Consider the following 24,915-nt stretch of genomic DNA (forward strand, 5'->3'; position numbering starts at 1 on the left):
TTGTGTTTTTCCTGCTGCATGGCTCTCCATTCCCTGCTTCCACTGAGATGGTAGACCAAAGGACCTTGCTAGCAAGCTGTCCCTCAAACTGTCCCTGCTGACCCCAGGCTTATCTCCAGCTAGCCTGATTTTATCCCTTTCCACCTTCAAATCTAGTGCAAAGCTCTTTCAACGATCCCTGCTAACTCCTGCGCAAAGATCCTTTTCCTCCTTTGAGACAGGCGTATCTCATCTGTCACCAGCAGGCCTGGTGTCGTGTAAACCAACCCATGATCGAAAAAACACCAGGCTTGGAGCCAGGTGTTGATCTGCTGGCTCTTCCTGTTTCTTCCTGCAGGGCCCATGTAGCTTTGTTCATCAGGAAAATAAAAGTATTCTGGGACTGCCAAAGACATCTTCTGTCTTTGAGCCACTATTGAAGCATTCCTTGCCCTCAGCTTACTCAGCTATACTGTTCCTAGACATTACATTTTGGCATACAGCTCCAGGTGACTACACTGGGTTTAGAAGAATGGATAAAAGAGATATGCTCACTGAAAACCAGTGTGCTTCTTTTAGTTATGGACATACCCAAAGTAATCAAACAGATACGTAAAAGAGGAATATTTTCCACTACCTGCCAGGGGAAAAATCCTTCAGGAGATGGCTAATGCCAAATATTTTTCCATGTATGTTATATCAGCAGGATTCTGGCATTGCCCATAGGAAAAAAGACCACATGTCTGTGCACATTCAACACACCCATAGGGAGACACTGTTTTTCTGCAGGCTGCCATCTCAGTTATGCTTGGTACATATGTTTTTCACTGGAAAATAGAAAATGTTGGTGATATACAGTATACTAAACAGAAAGTACACTTTTCACTGGAGAGGAGTGAAAAAGATGACTAGAAGCTCACGCAACTATGGAAAGGGCTGGAGATTTTGAAAAAAGATAAAAAAGTAAAAACACTGATTCTGTGTAATGAAAATAGCAAAGATGAGGACAAGTTAATATGGCAAGATCTGCAGGTAAATACAAAGAATTTATCAACACATCTGTCCTAGCAAACAAGGAGGAAAAACAGACTCTTTGAAGAATGGTGCAGATAAATGGTGCCAAAATCAAATCCAACTTAAAGCAGCAAAACAAGGGTCCTACAGTGCCTAAACAGACAGAAGGATGCTAAAAGTTTAGAGAAGACAAAATGGTACTTAAATAACACAAATTATTTATTCAGCTCCTACCTGGATATTAGCACATCCCTCTCCATGCTCTGTTCTACATTCTAGTACAATAGTATGGTCAAGCATAGACTCCTTGGCCATAACTGCTGATAAATGTGAATTTCAATACATTCAGTTACAGAGAAGACTTTGGATGTGATCTGGGTGGAAAAATCTCCCATCATTATGCAAGATCCTTGTTGGTTGAAACTAACATCACCTTGCTGTTGCTAATATCTACAATAGACTACAAAACAGCACTCTGCAGCTGTTGCTGCAGATGTATGGACTGCAAATTGAGCAAGACCTCAGAGAGTTTAAAGCTTACAGACATACTTTCAAACTTTTTCACAAAAAATGCAGTGGAGCAGGTCCAGTGCTAGATTTCTCAGACAAAATCAAATAAACCTGTCTTGTCTCAGCTGAAAAGGAGATTCAAAACCATGGAGCTAGAGCTCAAGATGAAATCCCACAGAAAGTGAAAAAAACTATAAGCACTGTCAAGTTGAGAAAATATATTCTCAATCTGCATTATCCATTAAGAAGAACTCTTTAAGTTCGTTTCCATTACACATTTTCATGATGTTGCTGTAAAGGCCTGTCATGTGTAAGGAATGCAACATTTAAAATGGTCCCCCAGTCAAACATAAGGGACTATGTTAAAGACACAGGAAAAATTTGCCTGAATGATGGAGTAATATTCAGGTTATTGCGTTACTAACATGAACGAAGAGAAACAGATTTTTTTTTTTTCAAGTCAAAGAATATAAAATTAATATCTCTGATGTTAGTCAGAGATTTGATGATGAAGAATTAGAAATTTAAGACAAACACAAAAACTTGGTATAATTGGGCTTTCAGGTACTGTGTGATTTCATCAGAAGGTCGCTGTCTGCCTCCTACGTTGTAAACAGCTGGAATGACACATTGACTCTGGATATATGGGGTTGTCACTCTGTGGACATACACATTGGTGGCGTGTTAGACATTTTCTTAACAAAAGTAAAGAATACTGAATCTCCTATGTTACATGAGAGGTTCTCGGACTGACAATAACCCCTGTGCAATAGCATAAAGGTACACCAAACCACGGTACTACTGAAAAATGTGGACTTGCTGTGTCCTGACAACAGTGATGCCATTCCTTCTATTGAAGTCATGTTTAGAGCACCTTGTGCTATGCCTGAACAGTGGGCTCTGATTTCAAATTCCCACACCTGAGATCACACACCCCAAGTACATCCACATCAGTGGGAATCTTCTGTGCTAAGTTCCACTTCAGTCCCAGATCCCGATTAAAGGGCAACAGAGAGGAAATGAAAAAGAATGTAGTGGATTGATGTGCTTTAACATTATCTTTCCAAAACCTACAGATCAATTCATAGGGCAAGAGAAAGATGTGAAAGAAACAAGATACAAGTGAGAAAAAGAAATTAAATCAAATTCATCCAGAACAAAGAAATTGGGCAAAACCACTGGTCTTTTTGTTGTAGTCCAAACAGTACTGGAGCCAGGGAGAGATGAGCAACAACACTGAATATTGTTGGCCAGCTAGTGACATTTCACATAATCCTTTTACAATTGCCCAGAGAGTGTCAACGGTTTGGGCTGTATTTATTCATATTTACATATAATATCAAACCCGAATTTAAGAAAATTTCCACATCACAAACAGGTGTGATGAATAGCATCAAATGTCATTAAACAAGAAAGAGAAAATTCCTCATGGCATTCTGAAAGAATATGCTCTTCCTTCTATTCTTTCCCATTTTCTGTGAGTTTGTGTCCTCCCAAATGAATTCTAAATTAATGAGGTATTAAATTATTTTGTATCATGTTGAATTATAAGAAAAGTGGTTTCTGTTGTGTCCAGCCTGTGAAGGAGGAACCAAAATGAACCAAGGATTTTCACACTGAGTTTGAATAGCTTTTGTGATGATGACTCCTAATATTTTAAAACTGCCTGCTCTTCCTCCCTCTGCTCGCCTTCATTCTCATGATACAGCTTCTTTTATCTATGCTTCTGGGTTTTTGTTTTCAAATGTAGCTTTTATAGCTTTGGTACCACCTTGGGAGGAAGAAGAATTACTCAGCTACTGAAGAATTACTTTTTTTCTGAATGAAGCGTGGTTCTTTCCATGGAAGAGAACTTGGCCAAACTGACAATGGTACCTCCCTGATTTTCTGTGGATATGTCCTTTGATCACAGTTCAGATTTTTCTTCTTGGCCAGAGGCACACAAGGAAACAACCCCTGATCACTAATTCTGACGAAGAGTTCAGGCTCTCAATACCAAAAATAGGTTACTGTCCACATATGTGGATACATAAAGACAGATTTTAAGTACATAATGGTGCTCAGGTGTAAAGCGTATGAATTTATATAAATATATTCAAACTGAATATAAATTCACTTTAGATATGTCCTTTACCATATCCCTGAAAACTTGTCTTCTTCAGGAAACAAATCAACAAAAAAACCAATAAAAGATGCCTCAAAAGGATATCATGGGTAAATACGGATAATTTTACTTCTTTATTTAAATGCATAGATGTTACAAAATAGATCAAAATGATGTACATTTCTTTATAGTTTTGTAGCGTTAGAAGTTGGAATAGGGATACAAATTTATATCTCAGGTATAACGTGTATATAGTGTCATATGACAGTATGAAAGAAATGTTATATTGATAAGTTCACTGCAAGACATGTTACATAACAAGCTTTCTTTTCTGAAAAACCAGATACAACCCCACACACACAATTATAAAAAAAAATCTAAACAAGAAATGATGGACATATATAATGAGATGGGAGAAAGGACATTTCACTGTATAAACACTAAACATTTTTTTTTGGCTTGGGTTCAGACACAAAGTGTAGAAATAACATCATTTTTGAATCCTCAACATCTTAAATCCTCAGAAAAATCTTTCCCTATTGTGTATGGAAAAAAAAAAAACCTGTAGATGGTTTGCTTCTTAAATGAACCCTGCCGTGAAGCACCGTTTCAATTATGTAAGAGCACCCTACATGAAACAAAGATTTTTTACTCCTCAGAGCTATTACATTCCAATATTACCATTCACTCTCAAGGAACAAGTTTATTACCTGAAGTATTGCCTCCAAGATACTTCCTGATTTACATGATGATCTATTGAAGCTGTAGCAACTTTGCAGCCCAGTGATTTGAATAACAATTGCTGTTGTGAGCTAAACATATCACCTGAGGGATATTCCTTCTCTTCTCCTACTGGTCAAAAAACCCACATGCCTGATTTATATGGATTGTCAGTACAAGGGATTTTAAAAACCAAAAAACCTACAACTTAGTTGCCAAATGATAAGGTGTCAGAATTTTTTTTTCCACTCTGAATTTTGACTTTTGTCAGAAGACAAGGAGATAGAACTGAATAGCAACCATTTCAGTCTGGTTTTCTCACACTTCACCCTCAGCAGAATGGGGATAACCGTTAAAAGTTTGTTCCACTGACTTGTGTGAATTTAAAAATGCATTGCCTTGTAATATGAGCAAAAAATTCTTCTCTAAGAGAGAATAACTATATCCTGAGGGAAGCTCGATAAATGAAGGCTACAGAGCAATAAAGGTTTGAAATTACCAGCAGTAATGACTTTTTTTTTTCTTTTCTTTTCTTGAATTAACGAGGTGGGTTGTTGTTCATATGTTGAATTGACCAAATGGTTCACTGCTATTTTTTTCTTGAATTTCAATAGATTTTCTATTGAAAGAAAATGGGTAGGAAGGCTGTGGTTATTTCACATCACTGCTTACAGAAGTTTAATCTTCTCCTTATGAATCCAAACTGGAAGTTTTGTGCAATTTGAGACCATCAGACCAGCTATGATCTGACAACCAGAGCATACTAATCTTCTATTTTGCACAGTTTCAAAATGCACCATAAAAATGCTGTATGATTGAATTCTATGAGATCTTTCCATTCTAGAACAGGAAAGTAACAGTTTTGTCTTGAGAACTTAGCAATAATGGGCAAATTCCAGTTGTAATTTGGGACTTTAAAACTTCTTTTATTAAAGATCATTAGAATTAAATATCTCAGTAATGAGGCTTCCCACCTCCTGTTTATTAAGAACCATATCTGATTTAACACCTCTAAAAATTCTTCTGGCATCTGAATACCTTTGTTTAATCTGATATTTAGAAAATTTTGTATGATAGGTAACCAGCAGCAAATACAACTGTGGTTGAGTTCTGTACTTACAAATCATGTAAAACTAAGAAATGGAGTTATGCAATGGACCTCATTTCTCGAAGAGAACAGACAGACTAATTCATGTGTCTTTAAAATCAAGGCCAAAATTTTTAAAGGAAGCAAATTAAGTCTGCATTTGTTTGTTTTTAAAAAGTTTTAAATTTGAGTGCCTATAAAATCAAACCAATATCTTGGCATTCTCAACCACAAGAGGGCATCCATGCTTGCAACCTGATCCTTGAAGGTCATATATAAACAGATGTATCTACCTATCTATCGATTTGTCTATAGACATGGATAGAGATACAAATATATCTCTTTCCATTAGGTCCCAGCTGTGGTATAGAACACATTTGCTCTGAGAGGCTTCCTCTTTCAGAGTTTCATGGTATTTTGCAGTGTTGGTAGGGAATAGCATATGAAGTCTAATTTTGCTGTCCGTAAAGCTCTCATAGTGTCCAGCTTTCTCACTCCTGCAAGTTATGTTAAACCTCCCATGATTTTCACTGAGGCCGGATCCAACTCATCTTGAATTCAGCAGCAAACAAACTGATCTCAGAGAAGAACACACAGCTTCCCAAGGAGAAGTATGCCAGGTCAAGCCTGGGTTTTCTGAAGTCATTTATTACCCCAAAGAGAGAACTTGGGATCACTTAAACCTGCTCAGCATCAATCTGAAGTCATGACTGTCAGAGATCTTACTCTCCCCATAATCTGTTCCACAGGCACTTCACTTCTGTGATGAGGGGAGGGTGCTGCTTGTTTTGGTTTTGAACAGGAATACATTTTCCTTTCTGATGCACCTAAAACTCTCATTAGAGCCTGAAACAACCATAAAAAGGAGTTTGAAAGCAAATCTGGCCTAGTGATAGAAAATTATATGCTTAGCTAAAAAAGATCTCACAAACACTGGAGTGTATATGGTAATATTGGAAGTAAACCTCATCTTCCACAAAAATAATGTATAACTTCAGCACCAGAACATATAGGTTAGCACCAAAAGGTATCAATTGCTACCCACCACCTTAGATGTTTAAATGAGGCAAATATTATAAACAGTTGCACTCAGTTACTTCATTTTTACTCTTATGCCTCTCACAGTATTTTGATAAAAAGTATTTTTAGCCTTATTTTAGTGTGTGTATACTTTCATAATTTTATATTTAGAACAGAACAAAAGTCTGAGCTAATTTCTCTGTCTTTAAAGGCACACCATGCTGCTCAGAAGGAATTAGCACAAATCTTCAAGGCTTGCAGAACAGCAGCTGGGTGTAGTTTCCCTCGGCACAACCTTGAACTTATCAAGAAATTTCTTCAGCAAGTATCAGAGTGGATATACTGCTGAAGACATCTGAAGTCTTTTGCACACTTCAGTACTTTTGTTCTATCAGCACTTGCTGTCAGTTAATCAGTCGGGCAGTACTGACACTGGCAATCAAAGCAGAGCTTTACTGGCATTGTCATAACCCAACCCAAGAGAAAAAAAAGATTACAGAAATTGGGGTGATTCAAATAGATAACACAGGGAGGCCTTCAATAAACCACTTATTAAATAAAGTGGAAGGGCAAATTTTGTGTGGCAATCAACTATCTCTGTTCAATGAAAAACATTCAGCTAATGCTTAAGTGCTTGTGGCTGGTTTTATCAGGAGCTGCTTGTATGAAGTAGTTTATACTCAGATCATTTTTTGCTACTGTCAGTTACAGTGTGATAACAATAGTTAATCCCTAGCACCATTGTTTGATATTGTGAAAAAACCTGCATATCTGTTTGTTAAAAATGAAGTTTTCTATATCCACAGAAAACAAAATATTCCACAAAATCAAGATAATTGTAGCAACTTAAAAAGTAACAGATACGATAACAAATATACCCGTTCAAATATTTTCAGCTGAATTACAGAATTATAAATAAATTTACAATGTCTAGTCCTGTTTGGAGAGTACCATACAACGTACAAGTTGCAAGTTCCAAAGTGCATAGTCATTTATTGTTAGACTTACTGTTGTAAGCTCCACGGCCTAACCTGAACTTTTGCTTATGCTCTGCTTCCTAGCTTGTAATTAAAACAAAATAAAACAAAACAAAACAATAAAAAAACCACCAACACACTAAATGCACTGTTTTAACTATGCTCTCTTTACCTCTAGAGAAGATTTCTTAAGCAGAACAAAAAAGTATTTGTCCTATGCATCTTTGTGAAAAATTGGTCTGGCTGAGGGCTAGTGACCCACCAAGTAGTTTTATCTCACTGAATTCTTTCAATGTGTGCACAGATGATGCAAAGAGGTCACGTTTCGCTCCCAAAACGGGACTGGATTTTACTCAGCCAAAGTGCTTAACTGAGCACTGTCCAAGTCCAAGCTCCTTTGAAACCAAACAGAAAACCATTTACATTGTAACGGTTAGGATAAAAATTAGTAGAATATTACAAGCATTGTTCTTTTAAAACATAGACACATTTTAAGACAATATACTTGTCTAGTCATTGTCCTGTCAGATACAGAAATGTCGCTAAACCAGAAATGACTGAAGAGCCACAGATTAGTTGCTGACATTCTCTGAGGCATCAGATCATGGCTAGATGGAGAGAGGCTGTTATGTTTCACTTGCTATAGAGCCCATTCCCCTACACAGCTATCTTGCTGGAGAAAAAGAAGAACTGATGTAAAGAATTCAAACTCTGATCTTTCTTTTTATATCATCAATATAATACTTGTTATTCTGGTGACAGACTGTCTCAAACATCCTCATATGGACTGAATTTGTGAATTAAAGACACATACGTATGTAGCACTAGTGAAATTATCTGCTTGTTCTACTCAGTATTGCTTTTCAAAGTTCATAAATTTCTAAATGTAGTAGTGCAAGCAGGCTAAACACGTATATTTAAAGTGGAGTACATTCTGCCCTGCAATATAAAGCCAAACTCAAGGCTATTTCAATGACCTAGTAGTTATGGTAGACATTCAATTTCCTCCTTTTTATAACCTTTTTTTCAAGACAACTACCTGTATAGTATTCAAGCTTAAAGTGTAGATCCTCTTCATAAACGATCTAGTGAGCACCCATGAGGTGTTCAGTTTTTGGCAGAAAAGGTATGAATAAACCAATTTAGTTTTTATGAATTCATACAGATATTTTAAGGAAACTGTGCAATATATTTTAGAGGACAGTCTCAATTTTTTAGAAATTTGGAATTTTTGTCACAAATCTGTATGAGGTTTTAAAGTTGTCTGATGTCTTTTATTCAGAAATCTTCTTATCTACTTTTACATCTGATCTCTCCTTGAAAGTTTTACCTGGCTGAGTTTCAGTCAGGTAAGCAAACTTATAGTGTAAACGACAGTACAAATGTCATGTATCGATATATCATGATTCGTAGCAATATAATTTTTTAATTTCCTGTACAAGAATAAATATACTGCTGCAAAGTACCATTATACCACTATGACTGCGCTCAGAAACACAGGAAGGTAGAGTTAGACTGTGTTAATATACCAGTATAATGATGTAGCTTTCTATCTAGTTAAGACTTTAGGTGTTTGAGTTAATAGCCACTGCATCTTGGTCAGTGTGGCTCCTCATTCTCTCTACTTTTCCTGTCTACACACAGGCATCGTCGATGATAGCAGCAGCCGTGTGCTGACCTCCTGGAATGCCATAAAGCAGGGGTGTCAAACTCATTTTCACTGGGGCCACATCAGCCTCGCAGTTGCCTTCAAAGGGCTGAATGTCATTTTAGGACTCTAACTACTCCTACATTTATACTGTAACTACTACTGTAACATTTATACAGTCCAGGAACTGCGAGGCTGATGTGGTCCCAGTGAAAATGAGTTTGACACCCCTGTTCTAAACGAGTTGATGTTGTGCATGAGGTAGGTAATATCCTGCAGTTGCTCTTGCACATGTTTTCCTCTGCTGAGTCCCATTGACATTGCAGCTGAAAGCATGGGTGTAAATGGGAGAAACCACTGGGAGCATGAGTTGCTTTGCACATCACGCTCCATTTTTAAAGCACAGTACTAAACAATGACCCTTCTCTTTCTGGAGCTACTATTTTTAAAAGGAAGTAACATTCTATCTTTTAATGTGCTTTTAACAGAACTTAATATTCAGGAATCTACACTTGCTAAGGTGAAAATTAGTTTGCTCTCCATTAATAAAATGTAAGAGAGTTAATGCTAGCCTTAAATCCCAAAGTGTTAAAACCAAATTACACTATACTTTGAAAGTTAATTATAAAAAAGCATACAAAAAGAAAACATCAGAGTATTATTACAATATCTCTATATATATAATATGTGCAAAATTCAACATACAAGCTTCTTGTCACTCATTCATTTTCTTTCAAAAATAATGTAAACCTTTACTTATTTAAACCAGTATAAGTAGTTTGATGTTACTCCTGGGAAACAAAGATTGTTGGTACAAGAACCTCCATAGCTTGGAGGACAAGCAGAACATGGGACTCCTACTTTATATGGTGCTTCTCCAATCCAATTCCCCCTGAAAAGAAAAAAAAGGGAAAAGAATGCTCAGTGATTTCAGAGAGGAAGAAAAAAAAAATAATTAAATCATACTTTTTTCGAGTGATTAAACTTAGTGTCTTCAGTGATATCCTATAAATGCCCTGTTAGTGAAAACATACATGGATCGATTTCTGCAGGTTACTGACAAATCTATCAGTTCCCCAAAATCAGCAGAAGTACCATATCACCCCAGGCCAGTGGTCCACTCCATATCCTTTAGCGTCTGCAGTGATGTCCTAGTGTTCTTTCTTTTGCTACAGTCAAGTGAGTTTTGACTTTCCGAGTCTGAGACAGAATATTTTTTACCCAAGGGCTATATTTATGATAAATGAGCAACAGACGCATTGGTGCAAGGTTTTCCTTGAGCACTATTTTTGTCTGGCAGTTATCTTAAAAGCTTGGTTTTTGAAAGTTGAAAAATTAACTGAACAAAATCTTGTTCTCAGGTTGCACTACCCTGGGTCCACATTGTGAATATCTGAGGCTGAATTCATGGTTAGAGAAAAGGGAAGATGAAAACTATTTGCACCAGTAATGTATTAAAAATAACTATATTGGGGCATTTGTAGTGGTCTCACAGGTGTTAACAACAAGAAGGAGGGCTCCCATCTGGTGAATACAGCTGTGTAATAGAGCCTGGGGGGAAAGGTACACAAGTCCAGAGAGCGACAATGTGAAAAGAAGTAACTCTGAAAGATCTAGAAACATCTGAAAAATACATTCAGACTTTAAGGTGCTTATATAAACACCAGGCTTTTAGAGATTCGTGTAACACTCGTGATGTAGGCAGAAAGTTAAAATTAGATTTTTATTTAAATGTTATGTCTCAATGAGCAGAGAACTTTCCTCTAGTTTGCATATGACGTGCTATAGCAGTGAGTAATGCAATTATTTATGAAACATTTTCTCATCCTCCACCTCTCAGCCAATATAATTGGATCAAAAGCCCTGGTCTGGGTTATGCCTTGGAAGAACATAGGAATCTCTCAAATAATTTGCTCATTCCTATTTCTCTTCCAAATGGGTACAGCAGACCAAGTGCTCAGGGAATATATTTAGTTTGATAACAGATATGGAAGTCCAGAAAGAGTTTGCTAAAAGCTGCTTTCTGTTTCATTTGCTACGCAACACATGGCTGATTGGTTCAAGTCTGTTAGATAACCAGGCATAGGGCCTTTCTAAACTTTGTAACTATCCTCCTTACTCTTTTTTTTTTCTTGATTTCAGAAACATAGATATTTTTTAGCATTACAGCATGGTATCAGTGAAAATTATTTGAGTTCTAAATCCTGAATCTTTGCCAGATTCCAATCTTAATAACTCAGGTTGGGTCTACAATATTCACCACCTTCATCTTTAGAGGAGTTTCTGATGTGCTGGTCACTCAGAAGGACACACCCTTTATAAGGCAAAGAGTCTTCTGCATGTGTGCCCAAGGACTCTAAATCCAATGTCCTTAACTCAATTAATTCTTAGGAATATAAACTTAAGCCAGGCAAGACCACTCAACACCCTTTTTGTGGCTGTGCAAGAAGTAGATGTGAAAATCCCAGTTCCACTACCTATGAAACAAACATCTACTCAAAATCTCATCCAAAGAAGAAGCTTTTAACTCCAGGCTTTGGTTTGTTGTTTGAGAAACAGTGGGATTTTTAGTCTGAGAAAATATAAGATGTCATTAAGACATTGTTAACTGATACACAAACAATGCATCAGTATTCAATAATGCCTAAGATATAAACACATTATTTTCCTACATATGAGCATAAAAGATGTACACTAGGAAGTCTGCAAATTTAGTAATTTTTTTTTTAATGGTCATATGCAAAAAATAGAATTTGGGTTTCTCTTATAAACTTTGATTTCACCTTGTCCATGTAAAAATAAAATACAAATTTTGCTGCCTGATACCGCTTACGTTCATTGTTTACCAGCTTTTCTAGTAGATTTTAAAGACAAAAGGACAGAGAAATCTCTTTGATTTCCAAAGGGTTGGTTGGTTTGTTTGTTTTTTTCCAAGTCACTTCTCTTACTAAATCCTATCTTTTTTTAAGTTGAAAAATCTTTAAAAATTCTTTTACTCTTGTAACAGATATATTCCTGCATATTCTTTGCCACAAATGGAGCTGTGCCACTGAGAGTTTATGGAAAACATGCTCAATTAATTCTACTTAGATTCCTATACAGAACTATGGCTTTGTCTAATATTATGCATTCAGAGAAACAAGCCATTTACACTGTCCATGCTGCTTTTAAAGTGCTCAACCAAACAAGACCTCAAATCAAAGCTCTCACAGAGCCACACTTCAATGACGCATTCTGAAACCGACTGTAAGTTTCGAATGATATCTAGGAAACACTGGGAGAAAATTCACTTCTTCATTTCAACCTAACATAGATCTCTGCACAACTGTCTAATATAGGGCCACCTATAATTGACCTATTGTTTGAAGGACCCTACTATGGGCAAGATGAGATTTGTAGACACTGAGCTTAGGTAGATGGACTTCGTAGGAAACCTGTGCTATGGATGCCATTATGCATCATGGTCAGAAGCAAAAATATCTGGTGGGCAACAACATGTTCAGAGTAAATCAAGGGCCTGATTTATAGTGCAATTGCTTACCTCAGGAAGTTTAGCTCATCAGGAGTCTATATAAAACAGGTAGAAGAAAGAAGGAATTGAAAGTAAAGTGGAATCAGCGTAAAGGAGGAAGACAAAAAGAATTATAATAACAACAAAATAGAAAACAGGTTTTGTTTTTTTTCCATACACATCAAATTGCTTCTTTTTCTTCCTTGTATACAAAAGTCATGCATTTTCTGTATATTCAGATGTAAAGTTAAAATGAATAAGCAGCTCGCAGAAAAAGCACAAATAGAGGTCAAGCTGTAGAAAAAGCAGTAAACAGTCCTATGAGAGGACCAAAACATGCATAAAGGATAAAAATAAACAATATTAAAAGAAAGTAACTCACTTTGGGGCATAGTTGCATACCAAGTAAACAGCTCGTCGCCAAACAGATCCCCAGACGTTCATATTGTGGCATGTGTGGATTGCGCAGCCTATACGATTGGAAGTGGCCCAAACCATCTGAATAAATATTTATTATTGGTGAAGTCCATATTGAAAAGAAATATATATATATACATTTATTTGAGAAAGCTATAAATACATCACAGAAAAGTCCAGCTTTGGACGGTAGATTTTGAATAGAAGAATGTAATTTATATAACCTGTGTGTAATGGGTGCACATGGGTCCATAACATCGCATGGGGCACCTGGGGTTGCAATCCTGAGGATAAGGGAAAGCATAATCCTTCACCTCATCATACCATGGCTTTACCAACTGGAGAATAGATCGATACCTGGGTTTGTTTGAAAAACAGGAGGAAAAGCATGTCATTTTAGATTTAGGTATCTTGGAACTTTCAGCTGCTAATTCCTCTGATGCAAGTCACCTAAATGCACATTTCTCCATGCCTCACTAGGGGCATAGTATTAAGCAATAATATTCTTAAGCCAAATGAACATAGATTAATATTAATTATTGCTAGAATGCTGGATGACACTTGCATCTGTCTAAGACCTGGTTCTCAAAGGCTGACAAAATAATTGTTTTATACAGTATCTGCCTACCTTCCAGTTCTTACAGACAGGTTCTGGCCCAAGAATCTCAGTAAGTAGGAAGGTCCATGGTCCCAAATGCATGTAGCAGCCCAAGCCTCTGCAGATTTGGCAAGAGTTTCATCCCAAACCTGAAAAAAATCACATATTCATAACAGTGGAACAGAAAAAAAACAAATAGCAATTCGAGTGCAAGAACACAAGAAGTAAGTATCTTAAGTCACAAATACGCTATTGTAACACATCAGTAGGCTCAGAGCTCTTGAATTCAGAAAACTGAAGGGCAGTATGTACAGGGTCTAGTAGGGTTTGACCTAATGCTGGACAGAATTCCTGCCCACATCATCAGGGGAACCCAAGTATTCAGATCGCTCCCTTTTTTTCTGAGAAAGAGAACCTTCCCTGAACAGGCATTCTCCTACCATTTTCTCTTCTGTGTTGATGAGATCCATGTGTGGAGAGAAATGAAACACAGACGGGACTCAGATGGAACTTAAAGAGGTGAGGTACACAGGGAAGAACAAGTCAGCACAGGTATTACATACCCCACAAAACCCAAACACATTTGAAATAGGACCTCAGGGATTATCTACAGTCAGAGAGAGGGTGTGTGGCAGCTTTTCATATTTGAGGCCATAGGGTCAAGAAAAGCAATTCCACAAATGTAAAGTCTATTGATAGTTTCCAGGTGTGGTGTGAGTTTCATCATTTTGTTCAGCGTGGGAGCTGACATTGCTCCCTGCCTGGAATAAAAAGATAAGAGCTCTGTCAGATGAGACAATTTGACCTCTTAAGTTCTCTTCCAATGGTAGGAATATGACAAGCGAACTTAAACACTGTCTCATTTAAATGCTTTTCCTGCTCACTTACATGTTTGATTTGTAACTCTACTGTTTTCCCCACAGCAAATAGGCTGTCTCATTAATAATAGAGATATCAGCATTAGAATCTACTGTGTTGCTGGAGCTCTAAAGAATATCTCACTGCTATATTACAGCTACACAGAAATCCTAGTACATATTAGTGATGAGTGATACTCAAGTAGGCTCTAGATCCTGGAATTAGATGTGCTATTCACATACCACGAGTGGAGTGTTTTGGTGCAGGACAGTTTTAGTGAATTGCAAGTATTAATAGAAAGGCAGGAATGGAATGTGGTAGAATTGTCTAACCAGCCCATTACAGCTTTTTAAAGAAAAACACAAACTCATAAGTCTTGAGTGGCTACTAAACAGAGAGTATACTCTTTGAGGTATGAAATAACAGACAAATTCAGAAAAAAACTTATCAAAGGACAAGGCAGCCCACATCACAAATATTTTTTGTTCTATCAGCTAACGATGATTTCTAATTCTGAATTCAGAGGTTTAATTTCACAAACCTGCAGAGTGAAAGACAGACCGCAGATCATGGACTAGGACAGTAATTCATGGCCTGACTTCTGTCTGGTAGTTTGTGAAATTTCTTTAAGTGAAAATGACAAAATGTAGTAAATTGCATGAAATTGCTTTCTCATTGAACCAAGCTTTTGCTGATACAGAGTGGGTGAGGTGCCTCCTAGATTAAAGCTAAAGTTCAATAGGATCAATACAAACCCTTAACACAAATGATCTTCCATTCAAGAGGACCTACGTTATGGAAAGTAAGATGGATGGTGCTTAAAGCAGAGCAGATTTACTTTACACCTATATGTAAATGTCCCAGAACAAAGTCAAAGCAAATTGCCAGTAAAAGGACAAAAAAGAGAAGTGTTAGGAAGAAGCATGCTAAGAAGGAGCGGTCTTCAAGCCAGGAAATACTTTGACTTCAGCTCTGAAAAACTGAGTTTCTTGGAGGAGTTAGAGATAAGTCTATAGCTTGGGAAGAGGAAGGCTAAGTGGGAGAACTAGGGTACAGGTGAGGGAAGCTGGGGCTGCTACAGAACCATCCAAAACCCAGGACATGCTCCAAGGCCCAAGGGGAAGAGAAATGTGTACAGACATTTGTTCAGCTTTGTACCTCTGATATTAAGTCAATTAGCTGCATGTGGCCAGTGTAAAAAAAACTCTTTATAATCTCTGTGGTATATCAGTGGTCCCATAAAAAGGGCTTAAAGGCAGGGGCAACAATAGGTACAAGTATAAAAATGTGCCTAGGAAGAGTGCATGAGAGCAGGGCCACAGTCAGTGTTTGGAGCCCACCCAGGCCCAGGCAAACGGAGGAGCACAAGGATCCAGCGCATGGGTCCAAACACAGCTGCCTGGTGTGCATCCATACAGGGCAGCTCCGCCAGGACTGTGACACCCCATAAACACCCTCCTCTGCTGGGATTAATCATGCTTCTGGCACGAGTGCTCCCTGCCAGGAGGCTGAACATGAGGTTTGCATGCTTGCTCCCAAGTGACCTGGCTGCAGTCCCACAATAATCTAAATGTGTACTGTATTTGCACAAATAGCACCGAGCTCCTGATTTCTACACAGCATATTTTCATGTACTAAATTGCCTTGCAAAATAGCATGTTAAGTGTTTGATAGAAATGTGAAGACTGGATTAGTTTCCTTATTAATGCCCCTTCTAAATGAGGCATGGCCCCCACCTTAGACAGTGAGCACTGATAGTCCACTTCCATTTCTCCTTAGCTTCATTTTCTGCTTCTCAAGAATCATCTGCAGCATTTGATAGGTAAAGTTTCAGAGGGTTGTTTGAAACAGGTAAAAGTTGTGGGTTTGACGAGTAAACATTATAGTGATATATTGTGTGCTCTGCTTTCCATTATCTATTCACACTTGACCACTCTCTGGACATATGAAATTTTTGGCAAACATAGAAGAAAGATGAAGAAAGAAAATAACCACTGATTAAGAAATAAGTGGGAGGGGAGCATGTGCAGCATTTTTTAATTTCCTCCATTCCTTTATTAGCAAGCTGGTGAAAAGGCCTTGTGGAGTCCCCTCTGGTTGTGTAAATCATTTGTATTTTATGGGAGAAGATGAAGTGCTAGACCTTCCTCATTTTACTTTTATTTTCCCAGAAAAAAATGGTGGTCTCAGTCCCTCTAGGACTAGACGATCTCCACAAGAAAAGGCAAATAATTAATATGGGCTGAAGCAGAAATATTATTATCTCATAATGACTTAAAATCTTCTAAATGTAACTATTCCTACATCTCTACAGTCCTAAAATTACATTTGGCCCTTTAAAGGAAACCACGAGGTTGATGTGGCCCCTGGTGAAAATGAGTTTGACATCCCTGTTCTAAAGTGTCAAAGACTGTACCATTAGTTCACCCATTTCAAAAGAAGTCTGATCCTGAGTCGACATTTGTATTAATTTGTATCACTGTTCAGTCCCCTGTTGTGGGTGTGTAAGATTGTAGTACATTGATAAATAGCACATAAAGAAAGAAAAATATCTTAAAAACAGAAGCCAAAGTAACCTGAAAGCCAGAGGGGCAATTTCTGTATGAGGATAAATAAAAGAACTCAAGATAATTAGCAAAGAATTTTAAAAAACAGCATGATAAAATCAGAAACTCTGAAATGATGGTCAATTCAATGTTACTATTGAACATGCTGCATGACATGAACATAAAGCTGCAAATGGCAAAAAGGAAAAAGATTTGCATGCACAGTGGGTCAAGGACTGAGGAGATGACTCATCTTCAAATGTTAATCATGCAAACTGCCAGTGCCAAACTACTCATTCTTGCCCTGGGGATAGCAAATCTTCATTTGCTAGATCATCAGCAGCTGGGGAAGCAGTCGCCTTCTTTCCAGTATAAAGATCGTCTGAAACTCTCCAGATCAGTGATTTGGTCCAGCATGGAAACCCTCCCCACCCCTCAACTGGGTCAAACTGAGATGCGAGAAGAGTTAAGTGTATCATCACATTTCTACTGGCAACTTCTAGTGAACATCCTTTGACCAATCTATTTTTCTTTCCTCAGCCAAAGATTATTTTCCTAGAAAGCTGTCTGACTGTGCCCTCTGCACTGCTCCTTGCAAAACAACACTGCAAAACTACACTTCACTTGAAAACTGCCAAGCAGACTGAATACAGGGAACAGGCCAGTGCTTCTACATGGGGAGTCTCAACACCAGAGATCAGTTTATGAGGTTTTATGAGGCAGCTCTGGAGTGTTCTCTACATTCACACAGCACATGCTGGTTGAGAGTCAGTAATAAATTCTTACCATTAATAAAACCAGCAGGAATTTTTCCAGTGAGTCCAGAATTTCACCCAAGATGGTTGGGTTTTTTGTTGTTGTTGGTTTTGGGTTTGTTTTGTTTTGGTTTTTTTTCCCCTTCATTCTGTAGACAAATGCTAAAATAAATTCTGTTATTCCCCTGATGTATAATAAGCAATGGACTGCAAAATAAAATTTCTTTGATGATGAATTACATTTTTTGAAGTCCAAAGTTCCTTCCCCAAGAAAAGCATTTTAATGTTGTAGGTCACAGTCCCCTTGCAACCCCTCTCCACTTGCTGCAGCTCTTTCTGTAGCTGTCTCTCAGTTGTTCTGGTAATTTATATGTGCAAGGGATGGAGATGCTCTTTTGTTCTTTGTTGGAACAGCTTTGTTGGAACAGGAGGTCCTGATCACAGCTATCTTCTTAGGTATTAAAACAACAGTGAAGCTGAATAAACATTATGATGAAGAAAGAGAAGAGAATCAACTGCAATGTTACAAAGATCTATCTGCAACGTTTGTTGAACAATATTTGGCTGTCCCCTTCCTACATGAATAGCTATTCTTTAATTTGAGGAATGGTGTGCATAACCATTTTTAACTATAATTTGAACTTAGAAGCAAAGTTCTGCTCATTCTCATTACAGTCAGAATTGTACCTCTAATACCAATCATTTAAATGGAATAGCTTTCTCTTCATACCCTGCTCAACACATCTGAGGGGGCAAACCCTGTTGCAGAACAGGAGATAAAGCTGAAAGCAACAAGGTACTTCAGATCGCAACCTCACTACTCTAAGTAGAAAACATTGAACAAGTGTATGCAAGACAAATTAAACAGAGGTCTCCTAATCCAAGTCACTTGTTCTTACTGCAAACTTTCTAAAGGACTGCAGTATTACTGAAAGCACACTGCTACTGTGGAGACATTTACTTTGGGGTAATTTTACCTGCAAAGTAAAAAGTTTCATATTCCTAGCTTTAAATGCTCTACTGCAATAGCTGTTAGCACAGCCTGAACATGCAAACTTTCGTGAGAACATCTGTGAATGATGGATCTATGAAGTCATGGTTAAATTACACTAAAAGAGAGCAGGGATTCAAAGCAACTTTCTCAGGGTCTGGAGTCCATCATTGATGCTAACAAAATATCAGGCCTCAGGATTTTGATGGTATCAAGGAACCATGTCATTTGGGACATGTAGCTTTATTAAAGGGGGGTGTATATTCACTATAGGTCTTCAGCATGACTAGATGAAATATTTAATGTCAGACCCTCTGTAAGGACCTTCTCTTTTCATGAAGCACCTCTCAGTTTTGCTGGACACAGGCTGGAGTTCTAGTCTGGCTTCATAATATATGTACTGTGCAATTACATAAAGGTTAGGAAACTAAATGTTTTTCGTGTGTAAGGTCTGATTCAGGACCTCTGGATAGCAGTGAAGCTCATGACACAACTGTTTTTTTTCCTTAAACTAACCTGTCTCAGTAAGACAGTCCAAACACAGTCACTACAGTATTACTGCCTGTAACCAGTACTAAAACACTGGGTTTCAAGCTAACTTTGTAAGATCTCAGTTTGCATTCCACAGGGCACCAGAAAGCAGTAAGTATCTCTCTGAGCTCAGCTTGGCCATTCATAGTATGACAACATCTGGAGAAAAGGCTACGTCTGGTCATTTTCTGAGAGATTTTTCCATAGCTGGAAGATCTAGAAACATAACACATAGTACAGGTGCATTTAATGAATGTTAATTTCATAATTTGTTGAAATAGGAGGAAAAGTTCAATCATGACAGTGGCCCTGTATGACTATTACTTTAGTGCCTTTTTAATATGTCGCAAGGTTTCTCATTGCTTTCATGAGAACTTCTAAAACATTTCATAAAAAGAGAGGAGAGAGAAGGCTTCCTTACTCTGTTAAGGCTTTCTCTCATACTTTGAATGATGCAAATGAGTTCTGAGATGTTATACATCATCCCAAGTATCACTAGCTAAGTCAAGAAAGGAAAGGATGAATGTCTCAGAACTTCACATAGACCCTTGATGGATGCTTTTCTTAAAAGCAGACAATCTCTACCCCTGCAAGCGTAAAAATGTTATATCCCTAAATGGCTTTTATGTAGACCAGAAAATGTTAATGACTTGTTTCCTATTCTGAAAGAGGATACCTCCTCACTATTTGAAAAATAAGCAGAATTTCAACATTTCATAATTTTAAAATGGAAAAATATCTGTCTGCTCTATAAATATCAAAATGGGCATGCATTTCTGTTACATCCCTTCAACACACTGTCAAAGAAAAAAAGAGAGACAATTCATAATTTTCTCTTCCCATTTTGCTGATACCTGTCCTCAGATTTATAATCTGATTCATAAATTCTGCAAAACATGCTTCGATTTTTTTTCATTCCCACAGAAAGGAATTACTGGCTTCTTCCAAAGTCATCCATAAAATCTGTCAACACTTTGCTGCATTTACTTTCCTTAAGAGTGATGTTACATTGTCTTTTTCTCATGACTCACTACTTCAAAAGTAAAAATTAAGTACATGCAGCTAAAATGTTTATTTCGGCTTTCTTACAGGTAGACACGAAGTATTAATTCAAGCAGTAAAATACCTTCCAAGCAAAACAGATACTTAAACCAGTAATACTTTTAGAGCTGAAAGGGTAAAATGAAATCTAACATTTTATTTGCCCTCACTAGAGATGCCACACCTGAGTAAGAATGACCGATACTGTCACGTGGAATTGCATCCCTTTGGAAGTTGTCCTTAAAGTTCAGAATTTGGAAGAGAAGAAAGTTAAGATCCATTATTCTTGGCAAATACGGAGAGTGAGAAAAAAAAAAAATACATCAACCTAACCTTCGATAGTCTGGGTCCTCATTATGCAATGTGTGGAAAAAGAAGTAGTATTATTCAGATGGGGATGACCATTTAGTCAAGGATAACTTTCCATGAGAAAACTGAAACATTTTTAATTTTTTTTTCCTGATTTCCTGATTTTCAGAGACAAAAATTAACCCGTTTTCAGATTAATCAATCAGATACCTTCCCTGTAGTTCAGAAAGCAAATTTCCAGTGACAAAAGAAAATATCTCACATAGTATTGTTATGTCTTTATGCATGCCTTGTTGTATGAGAGAGATACATCATTACCAAAGCAAATGGCAATGAACTTTACTCTTCCCTGCTAATACCCTGACATGGTTATTAACGGTAACAGGTAGCAACAATTTGTGAGCAGAGTACACAGTGATAACACCGCGTTAATGCTTTTCTCATTCTGTATGGATATCTGTGTTTAAACTGGATGATTTTTGAAGCATTTAACTTTGCAGCCCTCATGGTCACCAAAAAAAAAAAAAAGTGGACAAAAAAAGGGGAGAAGTAGAAGCACTCATTCGCTGAGGCTGTCAGCTGACAGGTTGCGTAGCCAGGAAAGATGAGCTAACTGGGGAATCCATAGATACGTTTTTAATTTGAGAGCCTGTGGCACCTGCTAGTGATCATTTTAAAGCATTCAAGCACTACAGAACTGTGCTTCCATATTTCTTTTGCCATCATAATCCTTAATCTTTCCTGGTTCAATTGTGTTGCCAGTAGCAAGGAAGCTCCCCTCACTTGCACAAGAGTACAAGCGAATCTCAGCAGAGCATCACTCCGAATATCAAATACCAGCAGCAGCCCTCAGTACTTTACTTTGGATTTGGGGTGGGTTTGTTTTGTTGTTTTTATTTTGGTTTGGTTTGGTTTGGTTTGGTTTGGTTTGTGGGGGTTTATTTTGTGTTTTGGTTTTTTGTTTTTTGTTTTTCTTTTAATATGACATATCAACTAAGATAATACTCTGCATATTTCTCAGTGGCAAAGCAAGTAGTTTAAGAAAAACACACACATCCTGGTCACTCACTACCCTTCTGGGAATTCCCTGTGCCCATTGAGCTGGGGCTGCTGTCCGTAATGTCACAACAGCTGCTGTGTGACCAGCCTCTCAGCTGGCTGCCACTGATGGTACAGCTGGAGTGACAAGCACCACGTATAGGTTTGAACACAAACCCAGAATGAACAGGTGAAGTACACTGTTTTAATAATCATCTTCTTAAACAGCTTCTTTACACAACTGCAGTAACATAATGAGATTGCAAATGAAGTGTTGGATATGCAATTTTAATACAGTTGCATGGCAACACTGTCATATCTTGCAGTAACAGAAAGTGGCTATTTGTCATTTTTGGCATCTTATTCATCATTAGTTTATTTTTACTGTGTCTTCAGATTGTTATTCGGCACAAACACATCCACGGTAGACTCCATGTACCTCAGAAAGTTGGCCAGTAGGACCTTATTTTAGCAGTGATCAGTCAAAAAACTTCAGCCCTGTGCTTCTGCTTGTTCGCCAGGTGAAGATTAAAAGTTTACTTCCAGAACAGCAGCAAGTGAGAAAGAAGAAAACCTCACTTCAAGCGATTTCTTTCTGTGAGGAAAAACATTAGGAAGCTAAGGGATGAAATCCGACATGTCCAGCACATCTGTGCAGCCGTGCTCCACAGCTGTTAGCACCAAGTCCCAGAGCGGATTAGCAGATGTAGGCTGCTACCCTCCAAGACGCAGATCTTGTCCTCATGGGTCATTCAGCCGTGCAGCCTTGCACCGGCCATACCGCTTGCACACGCGGTGGCCGTTTCTCAGAAATTCCACAGCAGTGTGCAGGGCACACAAAGGTCCCTTGAACAACTGCTCCCTTTCTCTTTTGCATAGGCAAGTCTGTAGCATTTTCAGTTCAGAGACTTTCTGTAGGACCCCACACCATGTTCACTACCCCAAATCTGGCACAAAGCTTAATAAAATAGCCCACCAGCCTTTCTGCCTACATACTTTTTCATCAGAGTGACTGAAAGAACCTCACTTTTTTTCAGTGTATACTGTGTGATGAAAACATATGAGCTCATTGGAATTTATAGAGAGATTTGGCAAAGCGTATATGTTTATTTGGGCTCTGAGAACATTTGGAATTCATGCTCTCTCTCTCTCTCTCTCTAAGAATATGAATATTTTTTGCTCTCAACAGCCACCTGTTAGAAATTTTACTGTGCATACTGTAATTGGTGCCTACTACATGTGCAAGTTCTTCCCTAAATACATTAGGTACCAATTAGAAAGTTTACACAGAAAATTGCCAAAGTCTACCCTCTAGAGAAAAAAAATATTGATGGGAATTGAAGTTCTACACTTTGTTCTTTGGCAAATAAATAGGGGGTTAATACATCAAGCCATGTCCATTACCCTACTGCAACTCAAAGTAAAGTTGTTCAATGTTCTATAGTCAATTTACCCTGATATAACCAAGCCTCCAAATATCTGATTCACAGTTCTGAAGGGTTCAGTATTAGAAGGTCTGTCTTATAGTAATCTGGGCATCACAAGACAGATGTCCAAGAAACTTCTTTGTCAGCATTTCTTCTCTTATGAAAATTCAAGTCTGTATTTTATACAGAAGTTCATATTCCTGGGTGTCTATCTGATCCAAATTCAAACTCCTTTCATTTGAAGCTTGACCACTACTAATAGTCAATTTGTTCCTTCCAAAGGTTGTCTGCATTTCTTTTCATGTTTGGCACCAGGCTTTTAAACAAGAAGAAACAAAGAAAATTGCTAGGCTGTCAGATTTAATAACAATAAGCTTCCCTGATATGTTGTTATTTGTTTAGCTTTTGGAAAAGTTAAATATCAGAGCTACATATCTTAAAATATTCAGTGCTTTCCTAACCTACTGCAAGGCATATTTTAGTTGGCAAGAGCTTATCTCAGAAGTGGTAACAAAAAGGACTAAACTTTGCCTAGATTCATGTCACCCTGACAATTGGTCACAAGTCTGAAAAGGAAGGTGTCTGACCTCTATCATTTCAGATATGATCAGAGAAAATTGCCTTTTCTCAAAACCATAAAATGTGAATGAAAAATGCATTTATTTTGTGGTGCCTTGTTTCTCTTCTATATGAAAAAAAAAAAAAAAAATCCACATATTTTTGTCACTAACCACTGAAGTTTTTCATTAAAACAGAAATGTTCTTAATTTCTTTAAAAGCTTTCAAAGAAAATACTTATTATTATCTAAGTAGCTCTAACTGAAAGTTATGGCAGCATGACACAAAAGAAAACACATAGGAGCTTCTTCTTTCTGCAGGATAAAGAATAAGAACAATAGTTCTTTGTTCTCAGAAAAAGAAAGCTCAATTTGAGATTCTTTCTCTTGATACTGATTAACAGATATCACTGTACAGATAGAGGTACAAAACCAGTTCATTCTCAATTGAGTTAAAATAGACCTCAAACCCCATCCCAGGGCATGTGCAGATGCATTTATACATGGAGGTGCCTGTGCTGAAGACAGTATTCTGTGTGCAAAACGTGAACAAGCGGTTATCCTAGGATTTCCACCTTTTGCTGTCTTTAGGATACACTTTTCCGCAGATCTGGATAGATTATTCTTCTTTTCAGTTTTTCTTTTCAGGTATGGAAAGAGGATAAAAATGTTGAGAGGTGTAAGGTTACTACCATCTCCATTCATGTATCAAACAAAGCACTGTGTACTTTGGACCACGATTCTTGTGAAAAATGCCCTGTCTCTGTTTTTAGCCAAGAAGTTCAAGAGGTGCTACATTTAATAATAAAGGAATGTCTAATCTAGGGCTCTGGGCAGGCTGCTTTTCTATCTGAGACTTTACTAGGTTGTTTTTTGTTTGCTTAAACTCCTAGAAGGCTTTCTGCTAATACTAAATTTAAATAATGTAAATATTCTCTTCTAAAACACCATCAAGAAGGATGTTTTAAAATTCTTATGCATAAATCACTGGAAAAGGAGCTCTAATACCAAAGCAAGTTTAACACAGTCATTCTTTATCACAATATTTATCAACAATAGCATTTTTGGGGAAGTACTTCAGATTTTGCAAGGAGCCCTTTCCAGGAAAGACCCTTTCTGTTCAACCAATAGGTCTTCTGTCATTCATTCTGACCATAACCAATGGATTTTGTACTTCTTATAGCTAGCATCCACTTTAATTTGACCCTAGATCAATACCAGTTTAGTTACTGAGACAAAATGGGGCTTCCTAACCTTTTCTAGATAAAACTCTGCTA

At 37.6% G+C, this 24,915-nt stretch overlaps 1 protein-coding gene across 1 annotated transcript in view; it reads right to left on the reverse strand.

Annotated features, from left to right (window-relative positions):
• Positions 1-3,711: 3,711 nt before the first annotated feature.
• PI15 (peptidase inhibitor 15) overlaps positions 3,712-24,915 on the reverse strand; it is a 29,064-nt gene continuing 7,860 nt past the window's right edge. Inside the window, exons 3-6 of the mRNA XM_065832033.2 lie at positions 13,616-13,734; positions 13,212-13,344; positions 12,953-13,068; positions 3,712-9,951 (exon numbers count right to left, since the gene is read on the reverse strand). Of these exons, the coding sequence (XP_065688105.1) occupies positions 9,816-9,951; positions 12,953-13,068; positions 13,212-13,344; positions 13,616-13,734 (504 nt within the window). The 3' untranslated portion in view covers positions 3,712-9,815. The remainder of the gene's footprint in view (positions 9,952-12,952; positions 13,069-13,211; positions 13,345-13,615; positions 13,735-24,915) is intronic.

This window comes from Patagioenas fasciata, chromosome 2 (assembly GCF_037038585.1).
Source record: "Patagioenas fasciata isolate bPatFas1 chromosome 2, bPatFas1.hap1, whole genome shotgun sequence".
Classification (NCBI taxonomy): Eukaryota; Metazoa; Chordata; class Aves; order Columbiformes; family Columbidae; genus Patagioenas; species Patagioenas fasciata.